Source organism: Globicephala melas, chromosome 1 (assembly GCF_963455315.2).
Source record: "Globicephala melas chromosome 1, mGloMel1.2, whole genome shotgun sequence".
Taxonomy (NCBI): Eukaryota; Metazoa; Chordata; class Mammalia; order Artiodactyla; family Delphinidae; genus Globicephala; species Globicephala melas.
Window position 1 is genome coordinate 72,268,377 of NC_083314.1, and position 27,571 is coordinate 72,295,947.

The following is a 27,571-nucleotide window of genomic DNA, read 5'->3' on the forward strand; positions in this document are numbered from 1 at the left end:
GTAGTTATGGCACAGAGTGAGCTGCAGTTAATTCTCCTAAAACTCCTATTACAATCACCATCACCACCACTGCTAGACTTGTAATAAAGGGGCCAAGAACTGACTCCTGACGGGTATTCCAAGATCCTGGCACAGGGCTGTAAGTTTGGTGTCTTCCTTTCTCCAGTTATTAGGGAGAAACGCACACCACCCGGCCACCCCTCCATGCCCAGCATAGAAGCATTCCTCCTCACTGCCCATCACACCCTGTCCGTGAAGGTTTTAGATGTCCGCTACTTAGATGAATTTCAAGGATTGCATCTACTTTTCCCTCCATCCCCCGCTAAAGACAGCGCCCAGAACAGTATAGACTGTTAATTGCTGTTGGCCATCGGGGCCCCCTCAGCCCACCATCTCCTTCCCCTACCTGCTCATATCGAGAGTGGCCTGATTTTGGTCTGGGACAGAGAAAAGCAGAAGTGGCCCTGAGGGTTTGGGCCCATAGATTCGTGGGCTCTTCCCTGTGCTAGAAAAACCTTTATGTTTTTTGGGGTGGGTTCACCTGCGAGGAAGGAAGGCCCCACTGTATTTTCATCTAGGTTGTTTTGCAACCTAATTTCTTCCCCTCTCTCTTGCTCCACTGACATCGTCTGTTCCCAGATTGTTTCCCTCCTGTCCTTATCTCCTGCCCTCTCTTTATTGCTTCCTCTGCAAGCCAAATCCTGCCACAGCACACGTTTCAATACCACAGTTTGGGAGGGAGGCAAGTATTAAGGACAGAAATCTGAATTATGGAAGGGATTTCTTCTTTCATAAAGAAATGCAACTTTATTATTTTCAAGTACATACGTAGTGCCTCAAACTAACGTCTTACAAAAGGTCACCAAGTAAAGGTCTTGTAGAATGTTTCTTAACAAATACATAAGAACTGATGACAATTGGCCCATGCATTCACTATTTCTAAATGGATATCCCTAAAGTGCCCCAAAAGTATTGTTTTAGGAGACTACATATGCCACCCTAGCAATATTGTCTATGCTCTTAATTTACTAAGCAAATGCCATTTGATTGATTGTGCAAAGATAAACTTTTGTCCATGGTCAATACATCTCAAATTAATCAGGCCCAAATTAATATGGTTTCCCATTTAGTTTTCCAAGCCCAAGGCAATGACTCATTATTTCAAGGTACCTCTGATAAAGTAAAGTTCCAGTGTAATGAAGTAATAGCCCTTGGGAGGTTGTCTACGGGCCTGAGGTTTGTCTCTTTTGCTTCCTTCCTTTCTGCCTTAGGTCTTCCATTTTCCTTAGGTGTCTCTCACACTTGCTTGGTTCATCTAGGATTCTCTCTACAGGACATTCCCTAAGCCCTCTAAGCCAGGCTTAGAGAATGGGCAGAGCTGCCTGCAGAGCAAAGTGGAGGTGGGGAGGGGGTTAGGGAGGGAAAAGCATCTTCCTGTAGGAACCTGAAACCAACTCCTCATCTCAGGGGAAATTGGGCACAATGATCATCAGCGTGAAGGGCGAAGGGCGTTGGTCTGGGAGGAGCAGCCCTGCTGTCTAAGGTCAAAGGCAGGTCTCCTAATGCCCTCTCTTGCTGTCCAGAGGTCCTAACCACACCCATGACCTAAGCTGATTCTGCATGTCCCTGGAAGAGAGGACGTTTCTGGGAACTTCTCAACCCCAATTCCAGCTTATGGCCAGGGACCTCCTTTTCCAGGGCTGGCTTGGCAGTGCCTGGGAGTGACGCAGGTTCATCCAAATGGGCATGAAGGGGAAGTAGGGAGGGGCAAGGAATGAGCTGGCAGCTCCCCCTCTCAGCACCACATGGAACTTCCGAGGACTTAGCATTCTAAAAGGCGAGGTGTTACCAAGCACACATGGTGGAGAGAACTGGAGCATCTGTGACACCTAGGTCTCGGGGACCAACAGACCACAAACCAAGGGTCAGTGGGGAACACCATGGGCACACGGGTGTGGAATCTCAGTGAAGCCCCTCAGATTGCCTCCTGGTCCTGCCTCTGCTGCTACTCTGGTGACATTGGAATTGGTTCTACTGGTGGGGTGCTCTAAAGCAGGGGTCCCCAACACCCGGGCCTCCAACCGATACAGGTCAGCAGCCTGTTAGGAACTGGGCCACGTAGCAGGAGGTGAGTGGTTGTGAGCGAGCAAAGCTTCATCCGCAGCCCCCCATCGCCCCCCATCGCTGGCATTACCTCCTGAACCATTCCCCTGCACCACCCCTCCCCGTCTGTGGAAAAATCGTCTTCCACGGAGCCAGCCCCTGGTGCCAAAAAGGTTGGGGACCGCTGCTCTGAAGGGCAGGTCACAGAGCTGGAGCCCAGAGATCTATGTCAGACATCCTGAACTGACATTCTCTCTCCTTTCCTGTCCCCCTGCTCCGCCATAACCCCCTCTCCCACCTGTCTGCCCAGCTCTCCTCTGGCGCTTCCTAAATGGCTTTGACTGGGAGACGGGCCAGCTTCTCCAACCGGCTGGCTTCCCTTTCTGGCCTCAGGCCCTAGCACTCACCAGGAGGCACCATTTGTGATTTCCAGGTCTGAGGGGGAAGCAGGGGACAGAGTTGGGCAGGAAGCAAATGAGGGGTGAAGGTGGGGAGTGGGGTGAGGTTGGAGAGATAAAGGGACACTGGTGATCTGAGACAGTCCCCCTCCTGGTCTAGACAGACCCTTGCCTTTCGGTGTTGATGTGTTCTAGTGGGAGGTGGGGGTGAAGGAACAGGGACCGGGGAGGGCTGGGGTACCCCTCAGGTCCTCAGGTGAGATAGACAGCAAGTGGAGTGCAGCAGAGCAGGACCTGGGGAGGGACCCCTGACACGTAGTGTCTGGGCTGATTGCTCCTAGACAGGCCTCTGGGGCAATCACCCCAAGCTGAATTACCCACTACCTGCAACTCGGCCTGCTGAGTTGCCTCATTCTCTCGCCCCAAGTCTCCTCCCCAAATGCCACCCCACTGTTTCCCACCCCTCCCCAACGCCATCCCTGCGACACCTTCAGGGCCCCACCCCCACCCCCCGTCTTTCCCATGCTTGGCTCTTCTTCCAACGGGCTCAGTAGTACGTCTCCTTCTCCACCCAGCCTGTTAGAGAGATTAGGCACGGGGATTGCAGGGTGAGCTTAGAGGAGACAAGAGATAAATGCCCGAGGGGCTTGGTGGTTGAGGCCAGGCAGAAGGGAAGCCTGGGGAAGGGGAGTGGAGGAGGGGACTCCATGAGGCCATGGATTAGGGGAAAGGAGAGACTTGCATTTAGTACAGGGGACGGTGGGCCCAGAGTGCTTTGGTTTGGGGTGAAAATACAAATGACAACAGGGGCTGTTCAGGTAACAAGTGAGTCTCTAAAGGGCAGCCGTCCATCGTTGCTCTCCAGAAATGGGGCCTTGGGATCGACAGCGCCTGTGATGTTTCAGGGGAAGCCAGAAAATTGGATTTTATGTGAAAGCCCCTAAGTTTTAGATATTAGGCCAATTGCAAAACAAAAAACAAAAAACACCCGTGCAAGAAAGGGCAGCCAAACCCAACAATATCCACGGACCCTATTTGGCTTGTGGGCCACCCATTGTCAACCTCCAGTAAGTGATCGAAAATGCTTGTTGGGAAAAAAAAAAACACATGGTTGATGCCTGGGAATTAGGAGGGCTGGGTTGTAGCGCCACTTCTGCTGCTTCTGGCTTCATGACCCTGAACGAATAAATTCACCTCTGCCCCTCTCTTTGTCTGTAAGATGTGGAGGTGGGACTAGATGACCTCGGAGGGCCCTTCTAGTTCTGACGTTCTGTGATTTCAGGTGGAAGGCGGAGGGCCTCAGGGACCAGTTGTGTGTTGGGTGGGACGGGAATCTGGGAGGAAGAGTTTCCGCAGAGTCAGGGCTTCTAGGACCCCGGACCCGAGGATCCGAGGGCACTGAGGAAAAGGAGCGAGGATCCGTAGTAGGAATGGAGTTCGGGTTTGGAGCCCTGCAGGGGTAGGGTAGCCACAGTGGGGAGCTGCACTTTGCTGGGGTTGGGGCGCAGCACTGAGGTGCTTACCACCTGGATATCGCCGCAGGATCAGCTTTCGGACCTCATCGTAGATGAAGATGAGGAGACTGTAGGGGAAGGCGCAGAACCACCAGGTGACCCTGAGGAAACAGAGGAGAGTGTCAAGGGCATCAGAGGTTGCTTCAAAGGGACCAGAACTTGGATCCTAGCAGGGGGCCCGTCTAAAGAGACACTCACTTGAGCGGGTACATGCGCAGGGCCACACCCATGCCCGGGCAGTAGGACAGAAAGGCCGCCAGTGCTGTCTCCTCCAGGAGCCCAAAAATCAGAATCTTGTTCCTGGAAAGGCAATGAAAAGAGGGTAGGTAGCGTTGGAGGGGAGGGCAAGGAGGGGCAGAGATCCAGGGTGACCCCTGGTGGTGGAAGGGAAAGAGGCGGGAAGAAACGCTGGGGAAAGGCTATACATGACGTCTTCCCATGCCTTCTTCAAATGCTTCTTCTTATGTTAAATGTAACCAAAGAAAGATTGTCTTTAATTTTTCTGCTTACTGATTTTACCTCCGATTATTGTCTATAACACATACTTTCATTCATCAAATACATGTTTCCTATGTGTTGGGTGATACGCTCTGTGCTGGAGATGCTGTGGTCAATGCAAGCTTCCTTCTGGAGACCCGGGAACCTGCCCTCACGCAGCTTATGTTCTTGTTACTGCTCCAGGCACGTGGCCTTTGAACGTGTCGTCTCCCCAGCAAGATGCTTGTTCCTTCACTTCAGGACCCAATTATGTCTTCTACCCTCTCAGTGTCTCCTACAGCCCCAGGTAGCTGTTGGTCATAGATATTCAATAAAGAAGGGAATGTTTGTAAAGTACTCAGAAAGGGAAAGCTCACTGGATAAAAAGTGCTGAATATATATTCACCACATCAGAACTGAAGAGCAGGAGAGAATAAGGCTCTGAGGACAGTGTCTGGAGTCGGACAGGTGGGGTCTAGTCCCAGCCGGGCCACTTACTAGCTTCTGGTTGTAAGCAATGTTGCTTAACTTCTCTCTGGGTCTCATGCTCCTTCTGTGGAGGAGATAGTACCTTTATATCCTACGACTGCTGGGAAGATTATGGGAGATAATGCGTGGAGAGCTCTTGAACGTGGAACGTTCTTAGCTGTATTTTATAATCTCATGCACTGCACCTCTTCATGGCTTAAGCCAGTGGTTCCCAAACTTTTCACTCATTAAGGATCCCTCTTATTTTTCTTCTAAAAAGGCCGCATTTTAATTGATTTTTTTCTCTCTAGCTGCATTTGTTCATAAGTAATGGATATAGGGAATTCCCTGGCAGTCCAGTGGTTGGGGCCCTGCGCTTCCACTGCAGGGGGCACGGGTTCGATCCCTGGTTGGGGAACTAAGATCCCGCATGCTCCACAGCGAGGCCCAAAAAAAAGTAATGAATATATTTTCCCAATTAGAAAATTAATTAGCAATACACACGGCTTCCAAAGAGAATTGCGCATTAGCATGGGATCGCTATAGTTCATACTTAGGCTTCTGCCTGACAATGACACTTTGGTAAGCTTGGGAATCTTCTTAGAGGAAGTGCTTAATTTCCATAAAGCTGTTTGAATAATTCATAGAGCATCTCTGAGGACCCCTGAGGGTCCAGACAGCCCAGGGTGGGGCATAAGGTGCTAAGGCTGCCTCGGGCCAGGTTACTTGTTGGCATTAGTACTCCTTCCCTGTCCCAGTCTGAATTTTGTTTAGTTTCTTTTCCACTTGCCTCTCAGATGGGCAGGATTTAGCCGGTCTGGTCATGTCCCCTGCTTGCTCTCTCACCCATGCCCTGCACAGTCGGTCACCCAGTGTCTTGGACCCTCTGCTCCTTGTTCTCTGCTCACTGCCTTGTCCCCGTTAGTGTTTTTAGCTCAGTGGAATCTCCTTCCTTCATCTAACAGACTTTTCCCTTTCTTCTCCCTAGGATCTCAAACGCTATTAACTTCACTGGAGTTTTGGTATATATATATATTTTTTCTCAAACTAAGAAATTGTGACAAAACTCACATGGGGACTTGTGCCCATTGTTTTCAGTAGAAGAAAAGAAAGGTAATGGGAGTGATACCTTCGGCACTGACCACCATCCAGGCTGAGCTGCAGAGGAATCACTGGTACCCCCCAGGTGCCAGGCTCTGTGACAGGTGAGCCACCCAGGGTAGCAGTCACGAGCTTGGGCTTCAGAAAGAGCGCTGGCTGAGCTATTTCCAGCTGGGTGACCCCGGGCACACCATTTAACTTTTTGCGGGGGTTTCTTATCCATAGAATGAAAATAATACCTCCCTCACAGAGCTACTGTGAGGTTGGACGATGTCTGTGAATCACTTAGCACAGTGACTGGCAAGTGTAACTCACACTATAAGCACTTGACCCTGAGCAGCTCACAGCTCCCACAAGGACAACATCACCACCGCAAGGCAAGTGCTGTGAACTAGAGCTACCTGCCGAGTGGAGGGGAGCACAGGGGACCCTGTATTTAGGGCTGGGCCAAGGGGTGGGGGTGAGTATAGAGTATAAGGTAGAGGAAGGAAGGGAGGAAGGAAGAAGGGAGGGAGGGGAGAGGTAAGGGGAAAAGATGAAAAGGAAAGATGATGGAAGGAGACCATAATGAAGGAGATCTGGGGAGCAAATTAAAACTCATCAGAAAGAGTCATAACCCTCCTTCCTCTTCGCTCATCTATTTCCAAAAAGGCTACGGTTTTACAGCCGGGCAACTACAGTCAGAGACCCCAGCCGATGTGGGTGGGTGGGTGTGCCCTGAATGCGCTCGGCCTGGTGGGCGGGGCCGGTGGGCGGGGCTCACTTCATGCCCTGCTGGAAGACCGAGTTGCGTCGGGTCTTGCAGATGATGAGGTCAGCCCACTGCACGACCACGATGCTGGCAAAGAAGGCCGTGTGGCACGTGAACTCCACCACCTTCCGTTGCTCATAGGTCTGGGGGAGGGCGGGCAGAGAGAGGTGAGGGTGTGAGAGGAAAGGGTAGGAACAGGGTGCAGCGTGGTCCAGGGCAGATGTTAAACCCTGGGCACCTACTCCACCCTTAGCCCCCAATCCCATTGGCCACGACTGACCACTCCTGCCAGACGTTCAGCTCTCATATGTGTGCATCTGCACTTACACAGCCCCACTTACCCACTCCTGTCCGTAGCTGTCCTCCAGGTCGTTCATGGACCGGTCGTCCCAGTCGAGGCGGATTCCCAGCAGCCGTGAAGGCAGGAAACCATTCTCTGCCAGGATCACGAAGTAGGTGAAGAAGCCACCCAGCGCCTGGATCATCCCTGTGGGTGGTGGGCAAAGGACAAAGGGCAGGGCCTGGGTCATAGAAGGTGACAGGATGGGACCAGCCCCTACGGGCCAGAGAAGGACGGACATCCCTGACCCTCGGGGAGTTGGCCCCTGTCCTGGAATTTTGCAGGGGGATCATCCCTCCAAAGGCTGGGAAAAGCGTCTTCTTGGGGTTCCCTCCTGAGCCCTGGGCCCGGCCGCACCGATCTGTCCATAGGCCATGCTGATCAGCCTCTCGTTCACTAGCTTGTCCGTCTGCGGGTTTCTCGGCTGCCGCTTCATGATGTCACTCTCAGCTGCCTCATAGGCCAAGGAGATGGCAGGGACCTGTGCAAGGGGGCAGTTGGGGAGAGGACGGCATTTGAAGGGAGAGGGTGGGAGCAGAGGATGATCAACAGTGAAGAATCTTTAACACAATTCAAACACTTATAAAGACCCGAGACCCTGGACTTCCCTGGTGGCGCAGTGGTTGAGAATCCACCTGCCAATGCAGGGGACCCCGGTTCGATCCTTGGTGCGGGAAGATCCCACATGCTGTGGAGCAACTAAGCCCGTGCGCCACAATTACTGAGCCTGCGCTCTGGAACCCACAAGCCACAACTACTGAAGCCCGTGAGCCTAGAGCCTGTGCTCCGCAACAAGAGAAGCCACTGCAATGAGAAGCCCGTGCACCGCAATGAAGAGTAGCCCCCGCTCGCCGCAACTAGAGAAAACCCGTGCGCAGCAACGAAGACCCAACGCAGTCAAAAAAAAAAAGAGACTCAAGACTATCATCTTCCAGGCTTTGTGCTCATCTTCTCTGCAACCCTCACAGCCTGCTCAGCTGTCCCTGATGCACCTTTCCTTCCATCTGTGGCCCACCCCTACCCACTGCACCCCCACACCTGCCTTGCTTGTCCCCTCCTCCAACCCATGGCCTCACCATGTCAGTGCCCAAGTCAATGCAGAGGATGGTCACAGTGCCCAGAGGCAGGGGGATGTTGGCGATGATGAACAGCAGGAAGGGGGTGATCTCGGGGATGTTGCTGGTCAGGGTGTAGGCGATGGATTTCTTCAGGTTGTCAAAGATCAGGCGGCCTGTGGGGAGGTTCTGAGGGCATCAGGGAGATCAGAGGGACCCTCCCCACCCCTAGCCCCTGAAGCATGGGCTGCTCGTCTACCCAACAGAGGGAGATTTTGTGTTAGAGGGAAACTAAAGCAGGCGGTGGATGCCTGAGATCCTGAGTTGAGTCTGTAATTGGGGTAAAAGGCAGGGAAGCAGATGTGCCGGCTCAGACATCCTGGATGGCATCCCAGCCCGTGTAGCCCCTCACCCTCCTCCACACCCGTGACGATGGAGGCAAAGTTGTCGTCCAGCAGGATCATGTCGGCTGCCTGCTTAGACACGTCAGAGCCAGCGATGCCCATGGCGATGCCGATGTCCGCCTTCTTCAGCGCGGGAGAGTCGTTCACCCCGTCCCCTGTCACCGCCACAATGGCTCCCTGGGGAGAAGGTACAGCCAGGCTGGGGGTGCAGCCCCTGCATGTGCCTGGCCCTGGCCCTGACCTTGGCCCTTACCCCCTTGCGCACCTGCCTCTGACAGCCCTCCACGATGATGAGCTTCTGCTGAGGAGACGTCCGGGCAAAGACAATCTCCGTGTGGTTCTTGAGGATCTCGTCCAGCTGCTCTGACGTCATGTCCTTCAGGTCAGAGCCGTGCACCACACACGCCTTGGCCTCTCTGGAGGCAGAGGCAGAGCTGGTTGATTCCCTGGTACCCCACCACCCCTCCTCGCCACTGCCGGGTCTTCCCCCACAGCTTCATTCTTCCTCTCCCTGACACTCAGTGACCTGTCTTTCCCATTTCTCTCTTTGAGGGGGTAGTGCTCAGTCCTCACCACGCGGCAGCATCCCAGTCATCAGTACAGTGTGCTGGGCCAGGCGCTACTTCCTTTCTACGTATCTTGCTCCTATAGAAACCAGCAGCGTGGATACTACCCTAATTTTGAAGTTGAGAGGATGGAGGCTCGGGAAGGTAAAGTGACAGGTCCGAGGTTACACAACTGATCAGTGGCACAGTCTGGCCACAGGCTCGGGACCAGGGAACCGGCAGTTAGGACCAGATACCCTCAGGGGCTGCTCAAGTGTCCAGTGGGAGAGGCTGAGTTGATGGGGGAGGGGTCCTACGGAGCCTCACCTGGGGTTGACTTGGCTGACGGGAATGTTGAGCCGGGCTGCAATGTCCTCCACCGTCTCGTTGCCCTCTGATATGATACCCACGCCTTTGGCAATGGCCTTGGCTGTGATAGGGTGGTCTCCGGTCACCATGATCACCTGGCAGCAAGGAGAAAAGAGAAAAGGAAAGCAGCATGAAGGTTTTTTTTTTTCTCTTTTTATTCCTTTCCCAAAGTCAGAAGAGCTAGACCGCTAGATGGTGGGACTGGAAGATCCCAGCCAAAATAATGGAACTCTGTGTGTGTGTGTGTGTGTGTGTGTGTGTGTGTGTGTGAGAGAGAGAGAGAGAGAGAGAGAGAGAGAGAGAGAGTGGGTGAGGGGAAGAGACAACAACAAGCTGTGTTCAGGAGATCAGAGATAGTTTGCCTAACTGGAGGAAAGCCTTTCTGACAGAGTAACAAGTTAATGAGGGTCCCTTGGAAGAGCAGCCTCAGGATTGTTTAGGAGTTTGAATTTCATGGGGTATGAGGTTGTCACAGCTGGAAGGACCCCTAACATCTCCTTCATTTTACCAATGAGGAAACAAAGGCTTAGCAAGGGGCCCATGATTTGCTCCGGGTCCCAGGGAACCAGAACGGACATGGTTTTCCTAGTGCCCAGTGTGATGTCTGCCGACATCCTAATCAGACAGGGCAGGGACGGGAGGGAGACATTCCCTCCCATCCCTCCCTGCTGCCTTCCACCACCTGTCCTCTGCCTCTGACATCCCTTCACAATGTGGGAAGAAGGTGATTCCTGACTGAACCGTGATATTCACTGCTGCTGTTGCAGAATGGATGGAGCTGGATGGGGAAGGTGGTTAGCATCTGAGAGGCTGGTAAAGAGGATGTTGCAAGCATCAGGAGGTCAGAGCTGGCTTAGGAGACCATTTGCATGTGGGGGTTTGTGGGGCAGATCCCACACATACTGAGAAGGAAGCCTCTTCATGCCCCGCTGCCTTCTCTTCCACCCCCAAAAGCCACATGGGTCTCCCAGCTGAAAGACAAAAGCATCTTTGCAGTCCTCATCCTACTCAACCCTTTGAGGGGTTTGGCACTGTCTACCACCCCCTCCTTGAAGCCCTGTCCTCCCTTGGCCCCCATGGACTCCTTCATTCCCAGCTGCCCTCCATCCCTCTTCAGGTGGTGGTCTTTCCCACCTGAGTGAGGAAGCAGCTTTGCTGTCGCCTAGCAGACCTAAGGTGAAACACTGACCTTCCCCAAGTGCCTTCAGTAAATCTCAGCAGAAGAGAGATGATGAGTCTTTCCTTCAGGGTCGTCTTGAGGAGTTAGTGGTCTTAGGTGGACACTCACTGACGGTTACCTGTCACCACCTTCCCCCTCATCGCTGGTTCCTCCTCCACTTGCCCTTCCTGTTGGTGTGGCCCAGGGTTTCCTTCCCCTCCCCTTTCTTCACTCCTGCTCTTGTCCTCAGCAGCAGAATCAAGCATACTAGCGTGCCTTTAATCTGTACTCACACGGGAACGAGACTGAACTCTCCTGTCCTGGCCCGCTTTCTTGAGCTCTCAGCCATATTCCTGCTTTCCCTGAAACATCTCCCCCTGAGCATCTTACAGACCTTCCAATCTCAGGGCGAAGGGAACTCCTTATCTCCACTCCCCACCCCCACGGAGCCTTCTCCTCTGCTCCCCACCTGAGATACCATCCATTTGCTTCATTCAGTCCCTTTATCTCCTGGGTCTTCTCGCCTCCCCATTTGAGTTTGGTTACCAAGTTCTCAAAACAGCTCTCAAAAGTAACTACTCCACTCCTTTTGTCACTTCCCTCATTTGGGTCATCATCTTGGTATTGCAATAGCCCCTTATGCTGTCTCCCCAACCCCAGTTCTTCTCCAAATCCAGCCCCTCCTCCATCCAGGGAGCCTCCTAAGGGCTAGCTCTGCCCTGTGACACTTGTGGCTCTCTGTGGCTCTCAGGATAAAGCCCAAGTCTGGCATTTAAGCAAAATCCTTCCAACTGGCCCTGGCCCTGATTGCAGTCTCCATCTCCGGTGCTCCTCGGCCACCTCCCACTGCCACGTGCACATGCCCCGTGCAGTCCAGCCACCGCTGGGTACACACTGTTCCCTGCTCTTGACACGCCTTCCGCTCCCTCCCCGCCTTACAAAATGCTCTTCACCTTTCGGGGCCCAGATCAAATATCATGCCCTCTGTAAAACATTGTCCAGTTCTCCGAGGTGGACTTAACAGCTCCCTGCTGCTCTGAGTTCCCTGGACATGCTTTCCCCAGGCCTCGGTGACTGTTCTGATCATGGTAACAGGCTGCCTGGCGAGAAGGGGAGCACGGGCTTTCCGGATGAGCTGGCCAAGCTTCCTATAGCCAGTCTCCCTCTTACCAGCAGTTTTATTTTGGGAAAGCTACTTACCCACTCTGAGTCTCAGCTTGTTTTATTTTTAAATGGGGATAATGATGCCTACCTTAGAGACAGAGTGGTTGCAGGGTTCAGAAATCACATATATGTGCATATATACATATAAGCCCTCTAGTGTGATGGTTAAAAAATAGCAGAGGGCTTCCCTGGTGGCGCAGTGGTTGAGAGTCCGCCTGCCGATGCAGGGGACACGGGTTCGTGATCCGGTCCGGGAAGATCCCACATGCCGCGGAGCGGCTGGGCCCGTGAGCCATGGCCGCTGGGCCTGCGCGTCCGGAGCCTGTGCTCCACAACGGGAGAGGCCACGGCAGTGAGAGGCCCGCGTACCGCAAAAAAAAAAAAAAAAAAAAAAGCAGATACCTCAGTTCAAATCCTGGCTCTACCTCCTACTAGCTCTGTGGCCTTGGGCATGTCACTTTGCATCTCAGTTTTTGTCTCTGTAACTCAGGGAAAATACTAGTGCCTACTTGCAGGGTCGTTGTGAAAATCAAAGGAGATCATACAGGTTTGGTGCTTAGAATAGAGCCTGATGCATATAAAGCCTCACGAAACAATGGGCTCTTTTTATTATTGGAATATCTGGCCCTTCGCGGGTGCTCGAAGACCCTATCTGTTAACATTGCTCTGTGAGTAACTTAAAGGCGTTTGTTTCCCTTGAGGGATCGTGAGCTCCCGAGGCCAGCACTGTACCTTATTTGTCTTTTGTATCCCCAGTGCCTGGTGCCGTCCCTGGCCCTCAGTAGACAGGTTGAGGTGAACTGATTTGGAAGTAGGTGAGAAGTTGCAAAAGGAGGAACCAGCGACGGCATCAGAATTGGTAACTGGACAGGTTAAGAGTGGTAAAGGGCTGTATCTTGGAGACAGGAAAGTAACCAAGATGGAAGGGATTTTTGTTTGTTCGTTGGACTCCAGCACCTTGAACGGTGCTCAGTAAACAATAAATATTTGTTGAAGGAAGCACAAATGTCGTACAGAGAAGGGAGTGGTCATTGAGAAGCAATTGCAGTTGGAGAAGAGAACGTGGGAGAGGTAGGCTTGGTGGAATGAGGACTGGAGCTAGTCTACGGGGTTATGGGGTGGAGGTGAGTGGCCGCAGGCGAGAGCCTACTAATCTCATCCTAAAGGGCTAGAGAGAGTGGGCGCTAGCTGGGAAGGGGAGGACAACCAGATCTCCAAGATAAGGGTGACTGATCGACTTGAAACCAGAATGGAAGGAGCCGTGCCCCAGAGAGAGAGGATTGGGTGTGGGAGACTGGTCACTCTGAGCAAAAGGGACAAGGGTGAGAGCTCCAAGGCAGGGACCGACCTTTCCTTGCAGTTGGACAGCTTCTCCTCTCAGTCAGCAGGAAGGAGGCCAACCGTGGCCCAGCCTCTGCGGCCCCTGGACTTTTGGTGTTTGGGAGGAGGGACGAAGTGAGGCTATTGTACCTTGATGCCTGCACTCCGGCACTTGCCCACAGCGTCCGGCACGGCAGCCCGTGGAGGGTCAATCATGGACATGAGCCCCACGAAGCAGAGCTTCTCCGTGGGAAAGTTCAGCTCATCTGTGTCGAATTTGAAGCCCCGAGGAAACTTTCCAGAGGGCAGATTCAGTTGACAGAAGCCTGAAGGGGACAGAAGGGAGGAGTGAGAGCAGCAAGGTGGCTGCCGGGTTGCCCCCAGAGCCCCTCATCCCAGGGAAGCCTTTCTCAGCCCTGCTCCCTGCTTCTGGCCCCTCACCTAGCACTCGCTCCCCAAGTCCTCCCAGCTCCAGGTAGGCATTCTGGAAGGCGTCTTGCATCTCCTTGTCTAGAGGGACCTCCTTGCCCTGCACCAAGATGGAGGAGCACCGGTCCAGGATGCGCTCGGGGGCCCCCTTCATCACCAGCACGTAGCTCTGGGGGCTGTCTTCTCTCTCGTGGATGGACAGCTGGAGAGAGGAAAGGCAGTTACAGAGGGGCCACACTTGTCTTGAAGCTCCAGTGCCCAGCACGGGGCCTGGGACAGAGCAGAGGCTGGTAAGGAAAACTCCCTTAATAAAATAACCCCTGATCCATCAACCATTGTCAACATAGGGAGAGTCTCCATGTGTGGATGGGTGTTTGGACCTCACAGTCCTAACCCTGTAACCTGAGAGTCACCTTCCCATAGGACATTCATTCACTCAGCAAATATTTACTCCAATCAGTTAGGACAGGCATTGTGCTAGGGGCGAGGTGGCTTTGTCATCAGCACCCCCATCACCACACTGGCCTTAGGGGGGCTTTACCCCTGTGGCTTTTACAGGACATAGCTGAGGCTGCATTCGTGGCATTTAACAGATGCCCACAGGCTGAGGGATACCCTAAGGAAATTTCCGACGTATGGTTCAACTGAATGGGATGGAAGGGTTGGGGGACGGAGCCAGAGGATGGGGAGCCCTGGGAAGAAGAGTTGAGAAAGTGACAGGTTGTAGTAAAGGAATGAAGGTTTGGGAGCTGGGTGTAGGGTTGGTCATTGCAACCAGACATCTGGTCACCCACGTTGCCCCGGGGGATGATGCAGGGGTGAGAGGGTGCTCAGATGCTCTCTTTCCTGCTGTTGATTCCCCTTTGACTCTGTGTGCCCCTCACTTCCATCTCTCCCTCTTCCCTTGACCTGGCACCCAAATCAGACCTGGTACTTATTGGTTGAGTTGAAAGGGATCTCCGCCACCTTGGGGTTTCTATCCCTCATTTTCCTCACGGAGCCGCAGGATAGCTCAATGCACTTGAGCAGAGCTGACTCTGAGGCATCACCAGCTGTGTCCCGCTGCCAACAAGGAGAATTCAGTGTCACAGCAGAGGACCAAGGAGGGAGGGCACTGACGTCCCCGAGGCAGCCACAGGGTGCAAGAGGGGAAGCTGGGCGTCAGCAAAGTGGGCGGGCTGTGGCGATCCCCCGACCCCCTACCTTAGACACAGAGATGTTCTCCTGCCCTGCCTTGAAGACAGCACGGTTGCAGAGACCAGCAATCCGGGACAGGGCAGTCCACGTGGGGGATCGTTTGTCGAAAGTGGCCCCTGGGAGGAAAGGAGAGAGAAGCAGGAGCTTGGCTCTCCTTTAGACCTCTTATCTCACCCCACCCGCCCCGCCACTCCAGTGCCCTGAACATCCTCCAGTCCCCTCCACCCACTCTGGGTAGAGCACTCAATCACCAGACTGATCTTCTGTGGTGTCGGCCTCGTGGATCTGGTTGTCAAACCACATGTGGGCAACGGTCATGCGGTTCTGGGTGAGGGTGCCCGTCTTGTCGGAGCAGATGGTGGAGGTGGAGCCCAGCGTCTCCACCGCCTCCAGGTTCTTCACCAGGCAGTTCTTCCGAGCCATGCGCTTGGCTGTCAGGGTCAGACACACCTGGTGGAGAGACAGGGCAATAAAAAGGGCTCAGCCTGAAGCTGGAGATACCCATGTCCTTACCCCAGACCATGGCTCTGTCCCTCCTCCCTTGATCCTACTCCACGAACACTGAGAGAGACCTAGGTGTAAGTCATGAATGTGTTCCATTTTAGACGCGTTGAGCTGAGATCATGAGTGTATATTTAGGTGAAATGTCCAGTAGGGAGTTGAAGATATTTGGCCAGAGCTCCAGAGTGGGCCAGAGTAGAACAGGGTGTAGGTATGTGTGAGTCATCAACACCAAACAGGCACCAGAAACTGGGAGGAGATGAGCTTATTCAGGGGCATCAGGAGGAAAGAAGAGCACTGAGGACTGAGGATCGGTGGAGGTGGGGACGAGGAGACAGTGCAGGGGACTGGGGAGAGGAGAACCAGGGTAGTGATGAGTCACAGTCATCAACGAAGGAGAGAATGCTAGGAGGGTGGACAGCAGTATCCATTTCAGCAGCAGAGTTAAAGATGGGAGCTGAGGAAAGGTCACTGGATTTGCTAATTAGTCACTGGTGACAGTGACCTTGGAGAGAGCCTTGATGGGAGGGTTAGCCAGGATGAGCTCCAGAGGGCAGTGGGGAGATGACCAGTACAAGGGTTGTGAGAAAAGGCGACCAGGACGAGTTCTGGGAGAGAAACTGAGAGTGAAGGCACAGCCCAACCTAAAACCTTTCAGACTCAAACCTGAGCAATGTATTAAATGATCTTTTTCAGACTCACATTCTAAGCCATGTTTTAAAGGAGAATCGAATATGTGATTTCAGGGGCTGGAAGTAAAAGAACTGCAGAGAAGCCATAGCCTCTCTTGCTTCTGAGGCAGGGTAGCAAAGCCCTCCCCTGGAGGCCCCTTGGCCTGACCCACTCACAGTGACAGTGGCCAGCAGCCCCTCAGGCACGTTGGCCACGATGATGCCGATGAGGAAGATGACTGCCTCCAGCCAGCTGTAGCCCAGGATGAGGGACAGCACGAAGAAGGATACCCCCAGGAACACAGCCACCCCCGTGATCAGCTGGATGAAATGCTCAATCTCCATGGCTATGGGTGTCCGCCCGACCTCCAGACCTGAGGCCAGAGTGGCTATGCGGCCCATCACGGTCCGGTCACCTGTGGCAATCACGATGCCCCTGGCAGTGCCTACAACACAGGAAGGGACACGAGGTTGGGTGCCTTGGGGTCGCAGGAACTGAAGTCTCATCCTACTTCCTGGGAGAGGAAAACCATCACAGAGTAAAGAAGCCAAAGACTGTGGGTCACTGTCATTAGATTGTACCTCCCTTGGCTTCCTCTCCCAGCATAGATGGCCAATCCCAGACTCCATACAACAGCAAATTATCTTCTCTTATACCTGGGCCTGGGGAGAAACCTTGCAAATAAACTCAAGGTTCGAACTGAGGAGATTCAGTAAATGAAATAAAAGCATTGCCTGTGGTATTTCAGTAAAATCAATCTCATACTTGTTATCGTCCAAAAATATATTACAAACACAAAGTAAAGCACTTATGGATTTTCCCTGTAGTCTTAAGTTTTTCTTTCTCAACACTAGGCACGAATCTCTACAGAAGAAGCTAGGCAACCTCTAGCCCTTATGTAGACATTCCAGGGGTCTTCAGGGGAGGAAGTGTGCTGGAGTGGAAAGAGCATGCATCGGAGCCAGCCAGGCCTGGGTTTGCATCCATCTTTGAATTTCTACCTAGGGATTGTTTTAATAATGAAATGAGACAGTGTTGTCATACACCTAGAGCAGTGCCTGGCACACAGTAGGCACTCAACAAATGTTAGTTCCCTTCATTTCCTCTCCTCTCTTCAAAGCCAGTTCAGAGTAAGCAGTGGACATGTTTTACTAGGCATTTTTATCAATTGTGGGAAATGTAGAGCAAATTTCAGAATCTCAGTACAGTAAGAATTTAGGAAACAATGTGTGGTGATTTTCACTATGATCCTAACTTGCTGAAGGAGGGGGAAAGCCCAGAGAAACAATACACACTGAAGAGAAATGAGAAACGGGAAGGGAAAGGTATGTGTGAGGAGGGGGGTGCAAGGCCTCCTCTGACCCATTTTCTGAGGCCCACGGTCTAGTCAGTCTCTTCCTCCCACCAGCTCTGGCCCCGGCCTCCCTCTCCGAGTCAGCCCGACTCTGCTCACTGGCACAACCAAAGAGGGCAGGGCTTTCGGTGGTGCTTGGACTCTGGCCACTCAGTGGCGGCAGCTCTGGGAGTTCTTCCTGGCCTTTGGTCATCTCTAGAACCCAGAGCAGTGGTGGGGCACACCGGGCAGCCTGTGCATGACCAACAGTTTCTTTTGGTGAAGTGCAGGCCAGGATGCAGCCTGAAGGAAGGCCTGAATGTTCACCTGGACTGAAAGCTTTCCTGTCCCTTCCCCAGCCTGGGCCCTGGTCAGAGCAAGGGTCAGAGAATGAAGCAACTAGTCCCAGAACCAGGAGAGATGGAAGCCATCAGTCAAACCAGAGACTTCTAGGAATCAAGGATGGTTTGGGGCATGTGCGTGTGTGTGTGCATGCGCGTGTGTGCATATGTGTATGTGTGTACGGGTCTTGGCCCATATCTGAAGGCTTGGGAATCTGCGCTGTCCTGGGGTGGACAGAACAGAGATCTTTCTGTGGGGAGGTGATTTTTCCCTGGAGTCATGCCGCCCCAGCCAATTCCCTGCTCTCTGGAGGGGGATACTTCTGTAATACTCAGGGCTCTCTGCCCCTTCAATTCCCTCCTCCATAGCCGGGCTTTTGACAAGTAAGTACAGCCATAGCCCCCAGTCCTGCCTGGAGGCTCAGGATGCAGTCTCCTCCCTCAGCTGATGCTGGGACCCGGGGTTCCCCACCAGGCTAGCCTCTCACCTTCCACGCAGTTGGTAGAGAAGAAACAGATATTGCGGGTCTCCAGGGGGTTCTCGTGGGTGAACTCGGGGGAGCGGGTCTGGGGCTCCGACTCGCCTGTTAGGGATGAGTTATCCACCTGAGGAGGAAGGCAGTGTGGAGTCATCAGATGGGCAGACGCCTTCAGGCACGCACAGCTGTGTCCTGACTCCGGCCACACTCAGTCTCCGTGACACCCAAGACAGAATTACACTCGCCCTCATCACATATTTATAGCATTACTCAGCTATTGTCCCTGCTCTGGTTCGGAATCTGGGCTCTCACTGACTTCTTCCGTGACCTTGGGCAAGTTATTTAACCAACATTGCCTCCCTTTACTCATCTATAAAATGGAGAATGGAAGTAGAATCTCTGCATTGCACAACTACAGGGGGTGCTATTCACACCGTAGCCAATGAAGATGGCACCGTCTAGGGTTGTGCGTGGCATGACTTATGTGGCCGCGTGCAACCACCCGGCACGATTACACCGTTCTTGCAGAGTTAAGTTAGGTAGCCTATGTGAATGCATATAAAGCATGTGACACATAATAATACTCAATACATGATTGCTATAAAGTGGATATCAAAGAAACACCGGGGGTGCAGAGCATTCATGACACAGATACAAGGATGCATACGTGTAATATGTGAAACAAGGTGTGGCTGGGCAGTGTGGGGCAGGTGTTGACACCTGGACCTGGGCCTCCCAAACTTCAAACTTCTAACGGGCCCCTCTCAGCTTTACCCAGCTTGCTTTGTGGACTCAGCCAGTGGCTCTGGCCTGGCCCCCTCACCTTACAGCCGTGAGAAGAGATGATCCGGAGGTCGGCAGGCACTCGGTCTCCACCCTTCACCTCCACCAGGTCTCCCACCACCACCTCCTCTGCATTGATCTGCATCTTCTCTCCTTCCCGTACCACGAGGGCTTGCTGTGGGGAGGCCCCGGGGATCTCAGGAGATGCTCATCTTTACCCCTACCTTCCTCTTTTGCTGGTGTCCCACCTCACCACCAACCCCACCAAGGAGGACAGACCTTGCACCCTTAGCAACAAAATAGGTCCTGGAGTGAAGAGCTGGGGGGTCTTTTTTGCCCAAGCCTCCATCTCAGAGCCCAAGGAGTTGAAGAGATGAGTCTTCCAGAAACCTTATGCCCCAGCCTGGAGCCCAGCTCCGCCATCTACCTGAGGCACCATGTTCTTGAAGGAATCCATGATCTTGGAGCTCTTGGCCTCCTGGTAGTAGGAGAAGCAGCCAGTGACGATGACCACAGCTGCCAGCACCACGCCCAGATACAGCTGGTAAGGAGAAAGGTTTTGAGGGACCTGCCCTTTTCCCAACCCGAGAGGGGCAGCTGCCACTCAGGATGAGCATTCAGTGCCCCCCTTTGTCTGAATCTGGGAGTGAGAACGGTGGAAGAAAGTCCTTCTCTCCAACCTCTCCTTCAGCCTTCTAACCCCAGCCTCCTAAGACTGGAGGGGGTGGGGAAAATCATAGGGAGTTCCCAGGACTAGGACCTCTCTAGGGGGTGAAGACCCAGGGATGGAGACAAGCCCACTCAAGTGTGAAGGAACAGGGAGGGGGGCTGTCTCAATCGTGAATGATTGTGTATGTTTGTGTTGGAGGAGGAATGTCTGTAGATATGTATAGAAGTCTCACCCCCTTTCAGCCTAAAGAGCAGAGGGGCTGTCAGACTGTACAGGAAGGTCTTGCTCCCTGACCCGCACCCACTGTGCTGGAGATTCAGGGCAGAATCATGGGCTGGTCCAGGGGTCAGGCGTGCTGGCTCACATTGTCATTGGACGGTTCATCCTCCATGGCAGCCTGGATGCCGTAGGCCAGGAAGCAGAGGATGGCCCCAATCCACAGCAGGATGGAGAAGCCCCCGAAAAGCTGGCGACAGAACTTGACCCACTCAGGGGTGGTCGGGGGTGGGGTGAGGGCATTGGGTCCATCCCGAGCCAGAATGTCCTGGGCCCGCTGGTTGGTGAGGCCCTGAAGGAGGCAAGGAGAGGTGTGGGAGCTGAGCTCGCATCTGGAACCAGCCAGGCCCCTCATCACTTCCCACCAGCTCCCTGGCAGCAGAATAATGTCCAGGTGGAGAGAAAAATCCCACCTGGTCGGAAGGGGTAGGGGACCATCAGGAGAGGCCACACGGAGGAGGTGGCATTTGCAATGGGTATTGGAGGACTTGAAGGCTGAGTAGGATTTTGGCTGTGGTCCCCCCACCTCTGGTCAGCCTTGGGTTGAGACACATTTTGGTTAGGGCCACAATAATCTCCTCTGGAGGCAGCCTTGATAAGACTCCCTGGAAAGACATCTCAATCGATCTCCACCCCCCACCCCAACTCTCTGCCTTCAGATTCCCTCCCTTCACCAAGGATTCAAGAAGAGTCCTACATTACTGATCATGAATGTCACACAGCTTTGGTCACCATCCATCTCTTTCCCCAGACAGCTTTGCCTGACCCTGTTGCCCTAGCCCCAGGCTGGCTCACATGCCCTGTCTCTGGGTCCCATTGTATCCCAGGCATGATTCTAGAGCTGTACTCACTATATGGCTTTGGAGTTCTGCTGCTGGACTTGGAGCCCCTTGAATGCAGAGGCCACTTCTTATTTCTCTTCCTATCTGTCCCCTCATTTATTTAATAAATGTGTATTGAGCACCTACTACATGCCAGGCAATATGGTCAGTGCTGGGGATCCAGAGATGGACAAGACCCACGAGTTCCTGCCTTGCACAGCTTATGATCTCGTGAGGTAACACACTATAAATAGACATTACTGCCAGATAGTGAAAAATGTTACTTAAAAAAATAAAGTAAGGTAAAGGAAGGGGGTGTAGAATTTTCAAAAAGGCAGTCAAGGAAGGCCTACAGGAGGAGGTATGCACCCATTACATTTCTGATGAACGATTTTTTTTTACTTTTCACAATGATGGGCTTGGCAATGTGACTGTGCCACTAACTATTGATATGAACGTGGGAAGCTGCTCTCTCTCTGAGTCTCCTTGTTTTAATGAACAGGTCTCCACACCTGGCTTGTTGTAAGGATCAGAGGAAAGTACGTAAAGCATCTATCCCAGCGCTACGTGCATAGCAGCGCCCAACGCATTACTCTGATAATAGTCATGGGTTCCCCCACTATTGCATGTATGTCAGTTCCACGAGAGAAGGTGTGTCACTGAAGCTGCTTGGGATACAGCCCTGCCCAGAGGCCCTCCAGGGCCTGGGTTTTAAGGAGTTCTGGCTTCCAGGCACTCAGGAAAGGAGTTGTAGACCGGGAAGCAGGGGATCTGTGTTCTAGCTTTGGCCCTGCCACCAACTAGTCCCTTGTCTCTGGGCCTCGGTTTCCTTAACTGTAAAGACGGTTGGCTTGAGTTTTAAGGCCCCTTCTACCCTGAGGCTGCGTGGTTCTCTCACCTCTTTGGTGCCCTCCCTAGAAGCCCCTTCACTGACCTTGGACAGATCCACTTGGTACTTGCGGCCCAGCTCGTCCAAGGACAGCTTGTGGTCGTCCTGGAGAAGGGAAAGCAAGTTTGCTTTGGGGAAGGAGGCAGACTGTGTGTGTCTAGAATGCATCTGTGGGCACTGAGAGCACAGCAGTGAGGCAAGGAGCATGCGGGGGTGGGCACGAGCTTTTCCCTGACGGGCAGCTGTCCCAGCGTGGGAGCCCTTCTCCATGGCCTGGCTGGGGGCTCACCATGGCCACCTCCTTCTTCAGCTCATCCAGCTCCTTCTCTTTCTGTTTTTTCTTGCCGCCCCCATTTTCCGCAGTGGTGGCTGCAGGTGAGTACTCGCGGCCGGCCTGCAAGAGGAAGGGAGAGCCCAGGGAGTCAGGGAGGACGGAGGCCGGAGCCTCTATTCCCACTGGATAGCCGGGGACCTCAGGCATTGGGAGTGGGGGGGCCAGTGGATTCAAAGTCAGTGGTCACCCCAGGGGAGGAAAGGGGGTTGCAGGTTGGTGGGGACCCCAGGCCCTCAGTTTGAAAATGATCAGCAGAGCCCCAGGGCTCTACATTTGAACTTCGGGAAAGGCTGAGGGGCTCAGGACTCAGGACCCCACTCTTAGCTTTTGAGTAGTCGGGCTCATGCTAAGATTTTGTTTGTTGAAAGAACCCTGCTCTTAAAGCAAAGTAAACAAAAACCTTAAAAACCACCATCCTACACTATTTAGAATTGTAGAAGGGAATGGACAGGGCTGGGGATTCGTTGAGGGAGCAGCACCCTGTAGGGATGTCTTTGTTCCAACACCGTGGCTGCTTTACTCAGAGAGGAGTAGAGACAGTTAGGAATGGGGGTGCAGTTAAGAGTCTTGGGGGAGTCAGGGGTCAGGGCAGGGAAGTGTCTGGAGGAGGAGGGGAACCACAGGGTCTGGTGGTGGAGTGTGGAAATGGGATGAGCAGGGTTTACGGGCTGAGAAATCAGTAGTCGGAGGACAAGTGCGTCCAGGAAATGGGCGCGCAGAGCGCCCTGGGAACCCTCTCCATCCTGCTGCCACCTCCCACCAGAATGCAGGATTTGGGGTTGGGGTGAGTCATGGCCTCTTGCTGGCAAAGGTTTCTGGGGGAGTACCCCCAAGCCCCCCTCGCCTCCAGCCTGGAATGTGAAGTGACTCCCGAACCCCTTTGGCCATGACACTTTTGGTGCTAGGCTGCCGCTGCTTGGGCAGGATAAAAGGTGCTGGGAAGATCATGTGTCTGCAAGTCCTGTCAGCCAAGAAATAAAAGTTGACCTCAGAGCTGAAAAAAAAAAATTGCGTCCGGGCAAGAGGCAATTCACAGGACTTGAAGCCCCAGAGCACAATGGGGTGAGGAGGGAACTGGGCCCTGTTTGTCTAAAAATATAAGAAATTGTCTCTGAGCGTAGAGAATGGACTTGAGGACACGGGGAGGGGGAAGGGTAAGCCGAGACGAAGTGAGAGAGTGGCATGGACACATATACACTAGCAAACGTCAAATAGGTAGCTAGTGGGAAGCAGCCGCATAGCACAGGGAGATCAGCTCGGTGCTTTGTGACCACCTAGAGGGGTGGGATAGGGAGGGTGGGAGGGAGACACAAGGGGGAGGAGATATGGGGATATATGTATACATATAGCTGATTCACTTTGTTATAAAGCAGAAAGTAACACCATTGTAAAGCAATTATACTCCAATAAAGATGATTAAAAAAAAAAAGAGAAATTGTCTCTGAGGATAAATCTAAAACTGAAAATGCATGGAACTCTTAGGTCCAGGCATTCCTGGGTCATTTAGTGAAGTCAGGTGAACATTTTAACCGGAGCCTCGTGAGGCAACGTCTCCCCCTCCTCTTACTGGCCTGTGGTCTCCTCGCCGCCACCAGGCTTCCAGGGTCTCACAGGGGCCTTCTGGGGGAGAAGGTGGGGAATTTATCCTTCCAAGGGGTCTTGGGTGATAGGATAGGAAGTGGCTGGGGAGGCCTTGGGTGGCGTGACAAGTGCCTTCTCGCCCCTCTACCTCCCCAGGCTCCTCTCCTCCCACCTCCCTCGGGATGTTGTGTCCTTGTCACAGAGGCACTGCTCAGTTCCTGTCCTGTGCCTCCACTTTTCCACTGGACCCTAAGGGCCATGCCAGGGTTTCACAAATGAGCTTTTCTATACTATGATGAAATTCTTTTTTTTTTTTTTTACTGTAAAGAGGGAACACCTGGGTGGGATCTACAGTCAAGGTGCTTGCCCCCCCCTTTTTTTTTGCAGGATAATTCATTTTTTAAAAACAGACTTTTTGTTTCAGAGCAGTTTTAAGTTCACAGCAAAAGTGAGCAAAAATTACAGGCTCCCATATGCCTTCTACCCACCCCTGCACAGCCTCCCCACCACCAACATCTGGCACCAGAGTGGTACATGTGTTACAACGGCTGAACCTACGTTGACACATCGTTATCACTCAAAGTCCATAGTTTACATCAGGGTTCGTTCTTGGTGTTGCACGTTCTGTGGGTTTGGATGAATGCATAGTAACCTATATCCATTATTATAGTATACGGAGTAGTTTCACTGCCCTAAAACTCCACTGTGCTTGGGGACGACACATTTTTTTCCATCAAAGAGGAGCCATCCAAGGAATGTGGCAGCTGCCCTGATCGCAAGAGATCACGAATCTAGCACCTGGAGATACAGAAGTCTGGCCAGTGAAATCAGGAACTGGGGTGGGGGAGGTGCAGAGAGAGGCGGACACCGCCATCACCCAGACGCTAATGATCTAGAAGGAGATGAGCTCTTTGCAGGCTGTGCTGCTCAGAAGTGCTCTTCTCAGCAAAGGTGATCAGTAAATCTTGCGTTTGTTTCCACATGAAGCATCTACGGATCAAGGCTCTCTTTGGCTTCCTGAACACCGATCTTCCTGGGGAGACTGAAGCAGCCCAACAGGAGTGGGGAAGGGCTGTGAGTAGTGTTGCCTCTCGCTTCCTCAGGTGACTCAGGGGGGCTCATTTAATTGAATGGATTGACACGTCCTGGATTCACAAATCTAATGCTTTGGATTCTGTCCTTGGTGGGACAGCACTGAGAAATGGATGAAAAGCAGCGAAGAGACAAGAGGCCAGAGACCGGGGTGGATAAGCTTCCATGTGACCCTCTGGGCATTCACAGAGGAGGGGGCTGTGCCTGGGGGCTAAGGAGCAGAGCCCAGAGAATTTCTGTACATACAGGCATGAAGTTCATGAAAATTAGAATCAAAGGCATGGTTTAAAACATTTCCCAGCCCACATATGTACGTCTGGCATGTACAGATGGTGGCTAAGCAAAGAAGCTCTCTGCAGCAGCCCCTTTCCCTAAGTGCCCATCTTGCTTTCCTGCCGGCAGGCACAGAGCTGGGGACACACGGCCCCGTCCCCCCTCCTGTCCTGGCAGGGATCTCAGGCTCTGCAGCCAGGAGCCTGCAGAGATTCAGGGCCAGCGGGCTGCCCAGGCAAGAAAGAAAGAGAGGAAGCAGGACCACTCCCCTCCCCTCCTCCCTCCCCCATCCACAAGGCCACAAGTCCCCCTCTCTGGGCCTTGAGTGCTGAAGGAGAACAGAGAGTTCTTTCTGAGAAAGCCCAGGGCTGGGACAGAGTCGGGGCAGCTAGAAATCAGCCAACTTTCCCCCCCACGGCTGCCCTTCGGTGGCAGCTGGAGCAGGCCGGGCTCCCTCCCACCGGGGTTGTCCCTTCCCCCAACTCCCATGCTGCCCTTCACAGTCACAGGGTGGTGAGGTGACAGTGAGCCCTTGCTCTGCAGGGAAAAGGAGGATTTGGATGGGGGGGTGCCTTCCCTCTTCAGGGGTCTCCTGGCTGGGTGAACTCCAAGCTCCCCCCTTAAGTCCCCCCACTCTCCCCAGCCTCAGTCTGGATAGAACAAGACCTGCTCTCTGACTCGCTACTGGGAGTGGATGGGAAGGGAATTCAGGGATGCTGGGGGAGAAGCACAGACCCCTGAAGAAGTCAAGGTCAAATCACTTCTCAAGCAGGACCTCTTGAGCTGGGTCCACCCTGTGCTAAAGTGAAGGAGGGGAGAGGTTCGAGGTCCTGCGCCTCAGGTGGGGACTCCCGTTCCCTGGGGGAACAAAAGATGTCAAGGTGCAGCTGAAGGTCCCCAGACAGTATCTTCCCATGGTTGTGAGCTCTTCCTCTGTGAAGCCCACACGTCAGACACAGCTCTTCACAGACATCACGCGCCCTCACACTGTGACATCTATGCTCACTCATGCTTGAAGGTCTGCACGTTTGCAAATTTGTCTCCTGAGACACAAACACAGGTGCTCACCCATGAATGTCTGTATCAACTGCAGCCTATGGAGAACACATGAAAACACACACACACACACACTCTCACACACACACACACACACACACACGCTCACACACCAGTTCTATTTATAGCTCCCACCCTAGCTCAGGAACCCTGGTGTCCAAGCTCCGAGTTTTCTCAGCTGCTAAACTCAGTGTGATACCATGTCCTTGCCTGACCCCCCTAGGCCAAAAGAGCCCTACAGCTCCCCACAGCCACCTTCTTTCCTCAGCACTCTCCCGTTGCTCCCCAGGCCCTTTCCCTCCCTGCTCTCTTCTGCCAGCATTCCACAAAAGGAAAGCCGCCAGGGCGCAGGATGTAAAGGGATTGGGTCACTTTTCTCCATATGGAAATTTCATTTCCAAGCATTCAGAGCCCTGGCCCTGGCCCCCACCCCCCTTCTCTGGTAGTTGTTAATCTTCCCCTTGGCATACCCAGTGCTGCAGAATGCCACAGGCTGGGGTGGACTGAGGGGGGTGCCTGCGGCTCTCACCAGCCTCTGGGAAAGTCCTCAAAGCACATGGCTTGCAGCCAGAGGACAATGCTGCCCGGGACATCCGGGGGCGCTGGACGGGGGGCTGGGGCACATCACTCTTCCTCCACACCCTCCGCCCAGCTGTCCCTGGAGCTCAGGGCCCCTGGAGCTGGTGTCCGGAACTGCTTGGTGACTCTGCAGTGGATGGCCCCTGCCCCTCTCTCCAACCTCAGATTGGACCCCCATCCTCTCAGGCTGGGACTCCCAGAGGAATGGATACTTTCAGAGGGTGGCAAAGGTGGGGAGGATTAACAGTACCAAACGTCCCTTCAGCTGGGAGGCTGGGAGATGCGGTGAGAGAGGAGGAACGGTGGAGATGTGGCTGGAGGAGCAGGGACGGAGACGAGGGAGGGGGTGGAGGAGGGAGGGTCGGAGGGGATGCGAGTGGTGGGCTGCGGGGTTCGTGCTGGGGGTGCTGGTGGAGAGGACAGCGCTTGGGCGGCTGAGCTCTATGGGTCTGTGCCCTGTGGGTCTGTGCCGTGGGGCTGTGCACACAGTCGTAGCCGGGACACTGTCAGTTCCAAGTTCAAACCAGTCCACTGCTCCTCCCTCCGTATCCCATCTCCACCTCATCCTTTCCCTCCAGCCTCCCTCACCGTCCAGAGAGCCCTACTGCTCCCCCCAGAGAGGCCCCTGCTCTTTGGGAATACTCACCCCACGGCCCATCTTGGGGCAGAGTGGCTGAGGGATCTAGATGGGGGAGGTCACCAGGAGGATCCCAAGCTCACACCACCAGCCTGGGGTGGCCAGAGACCCCAGCAGACAGACAGTGAGCACCAGGGTAGCTTTAAATAGGTCCCTCTCCCCCTCCCCCCCCCTTCCCCTTCTCGGGAAAGAAACGTTTGTTGAAACAGGATCTCTGAGGACTCCTCCCCTCCCGCCCCTTAAGCAACAGGCCTGTGGAAGGTCCGTTTGTCCCTGCTGAGTGCCCCCCCTGGGCTCCCCTCACCCTCCAAGCCCTGGCCTGGGGCCACCACTGCTGAGAGCAGGGAGAGGCTGTGCCGGGCTGGGAACATGCCCCTTAGGGACAGGCCGAGGGGGAGCAGTCCCCTCAGCAGCCCAGAGGCCAGATGCCATGAGATCTGACCCATCTTCTTGTTTTTCT

At 53.6% G+C, this 27,571-nt stretch overlaps 1 protein-coding gene and 1 long non-coding RNA gene across 4 annotated transcripts in view; one reads left to right on the top strand and one right to left on the bottom strand.

Moving 5' to 3' along the window:
• The window catches only part of LOC132597198 (uncharacterized), a 57,449-nt gene extending 51,326 nt beyond the window's left edge, over window positions 1-6,123 (top strand). For both annotated transcript variants that reach the window (XR_009563612.1, XR_009563611.1), the window contains one exon: window positions 5,949-6,123. This is a non-coding gene — a long non-coding RNA (uncharacterized lncRNA). The remainder of the gene's footprint in view (window positions 1-5,948) is intronic.
• LOC115844665 (sodium/potassium-transporting ATPase subunit alpha-2) lies at window positions 769-27,260 on the bottom strand. Of its 2 annotated transcripts, none has more exons than XM_060297559.1 (23): window positions 27,121-27,260; window positions 21,849-21,953; window positions 21,605-21,664; window positions 19,938-20,141; window positions 19,331-19,444; window positions 18,944-19,078; window positions 18,130-18,247; window positions 16,144-16,412; window positions 15,046-15,244; window positions 14,801-14,910; window positions 14,525-14,659; window positions 13,610-13,799; window positions 13,319-13,494; window positions 9,484-9,620; window positions 8,877-9,027; window positions 8,620-8,788; window positions 8,229-8,383; window positions 7,510-7,633; window positions 7,154-7,299; window positions 6,825-6,955; window positions 4,214-4,315; window positions 4,025-4,116; window positions 769-3,077 (listed from the first exon to the last, which is right to left on the bottom strand). In XM_060297559.1, the coding sequence occupies exons 1-23, from the start codon at window positions 27,130-27,132 to the stop codon at window positions 3,049-3,051; spliced, it is 3,063 nt and encodes a 1,020-aa protein (XP_060153542.1). In that variant the 5' UTR covers window positions 27,133-27,260; the 3' UTR covers window positions 769-3,048. The 2 variants fall into 2 exon arrangements, with proteins under 2 accessions (XP_060153542.1, XP_060153538.1); XM_060297555.1 differs by lacking the exon at window positions 769-3,077 and adding an exon at window positions 3,087-3,392.
• Between the last annotated feature and the right edge of the window lie 311 nt (window positions 27,261-27,571).

What these genes read in the sequence shown, in the direction of transcription:
- LOC115844665 (XM_060297555.1), bottom strand. An exon ending in GGCTGCTGGCCACTGTCACT is followed by an intron (nt 15,245 to 16,143) that starts GTGAGTGGGTCA and finishes TCTCTCCACCAG; the next exon opens with GTGTGTCTGACCCTGACAGC. An exon ending in CCTGCGGCGATATCCAGGTG is followed by an intron (nt 3,393 to 4,024) that starts GTAAGCACCTCA and finishes GAAACATCACAG; the next exon opens with GCGCTGTCGATCCCAAGGCC.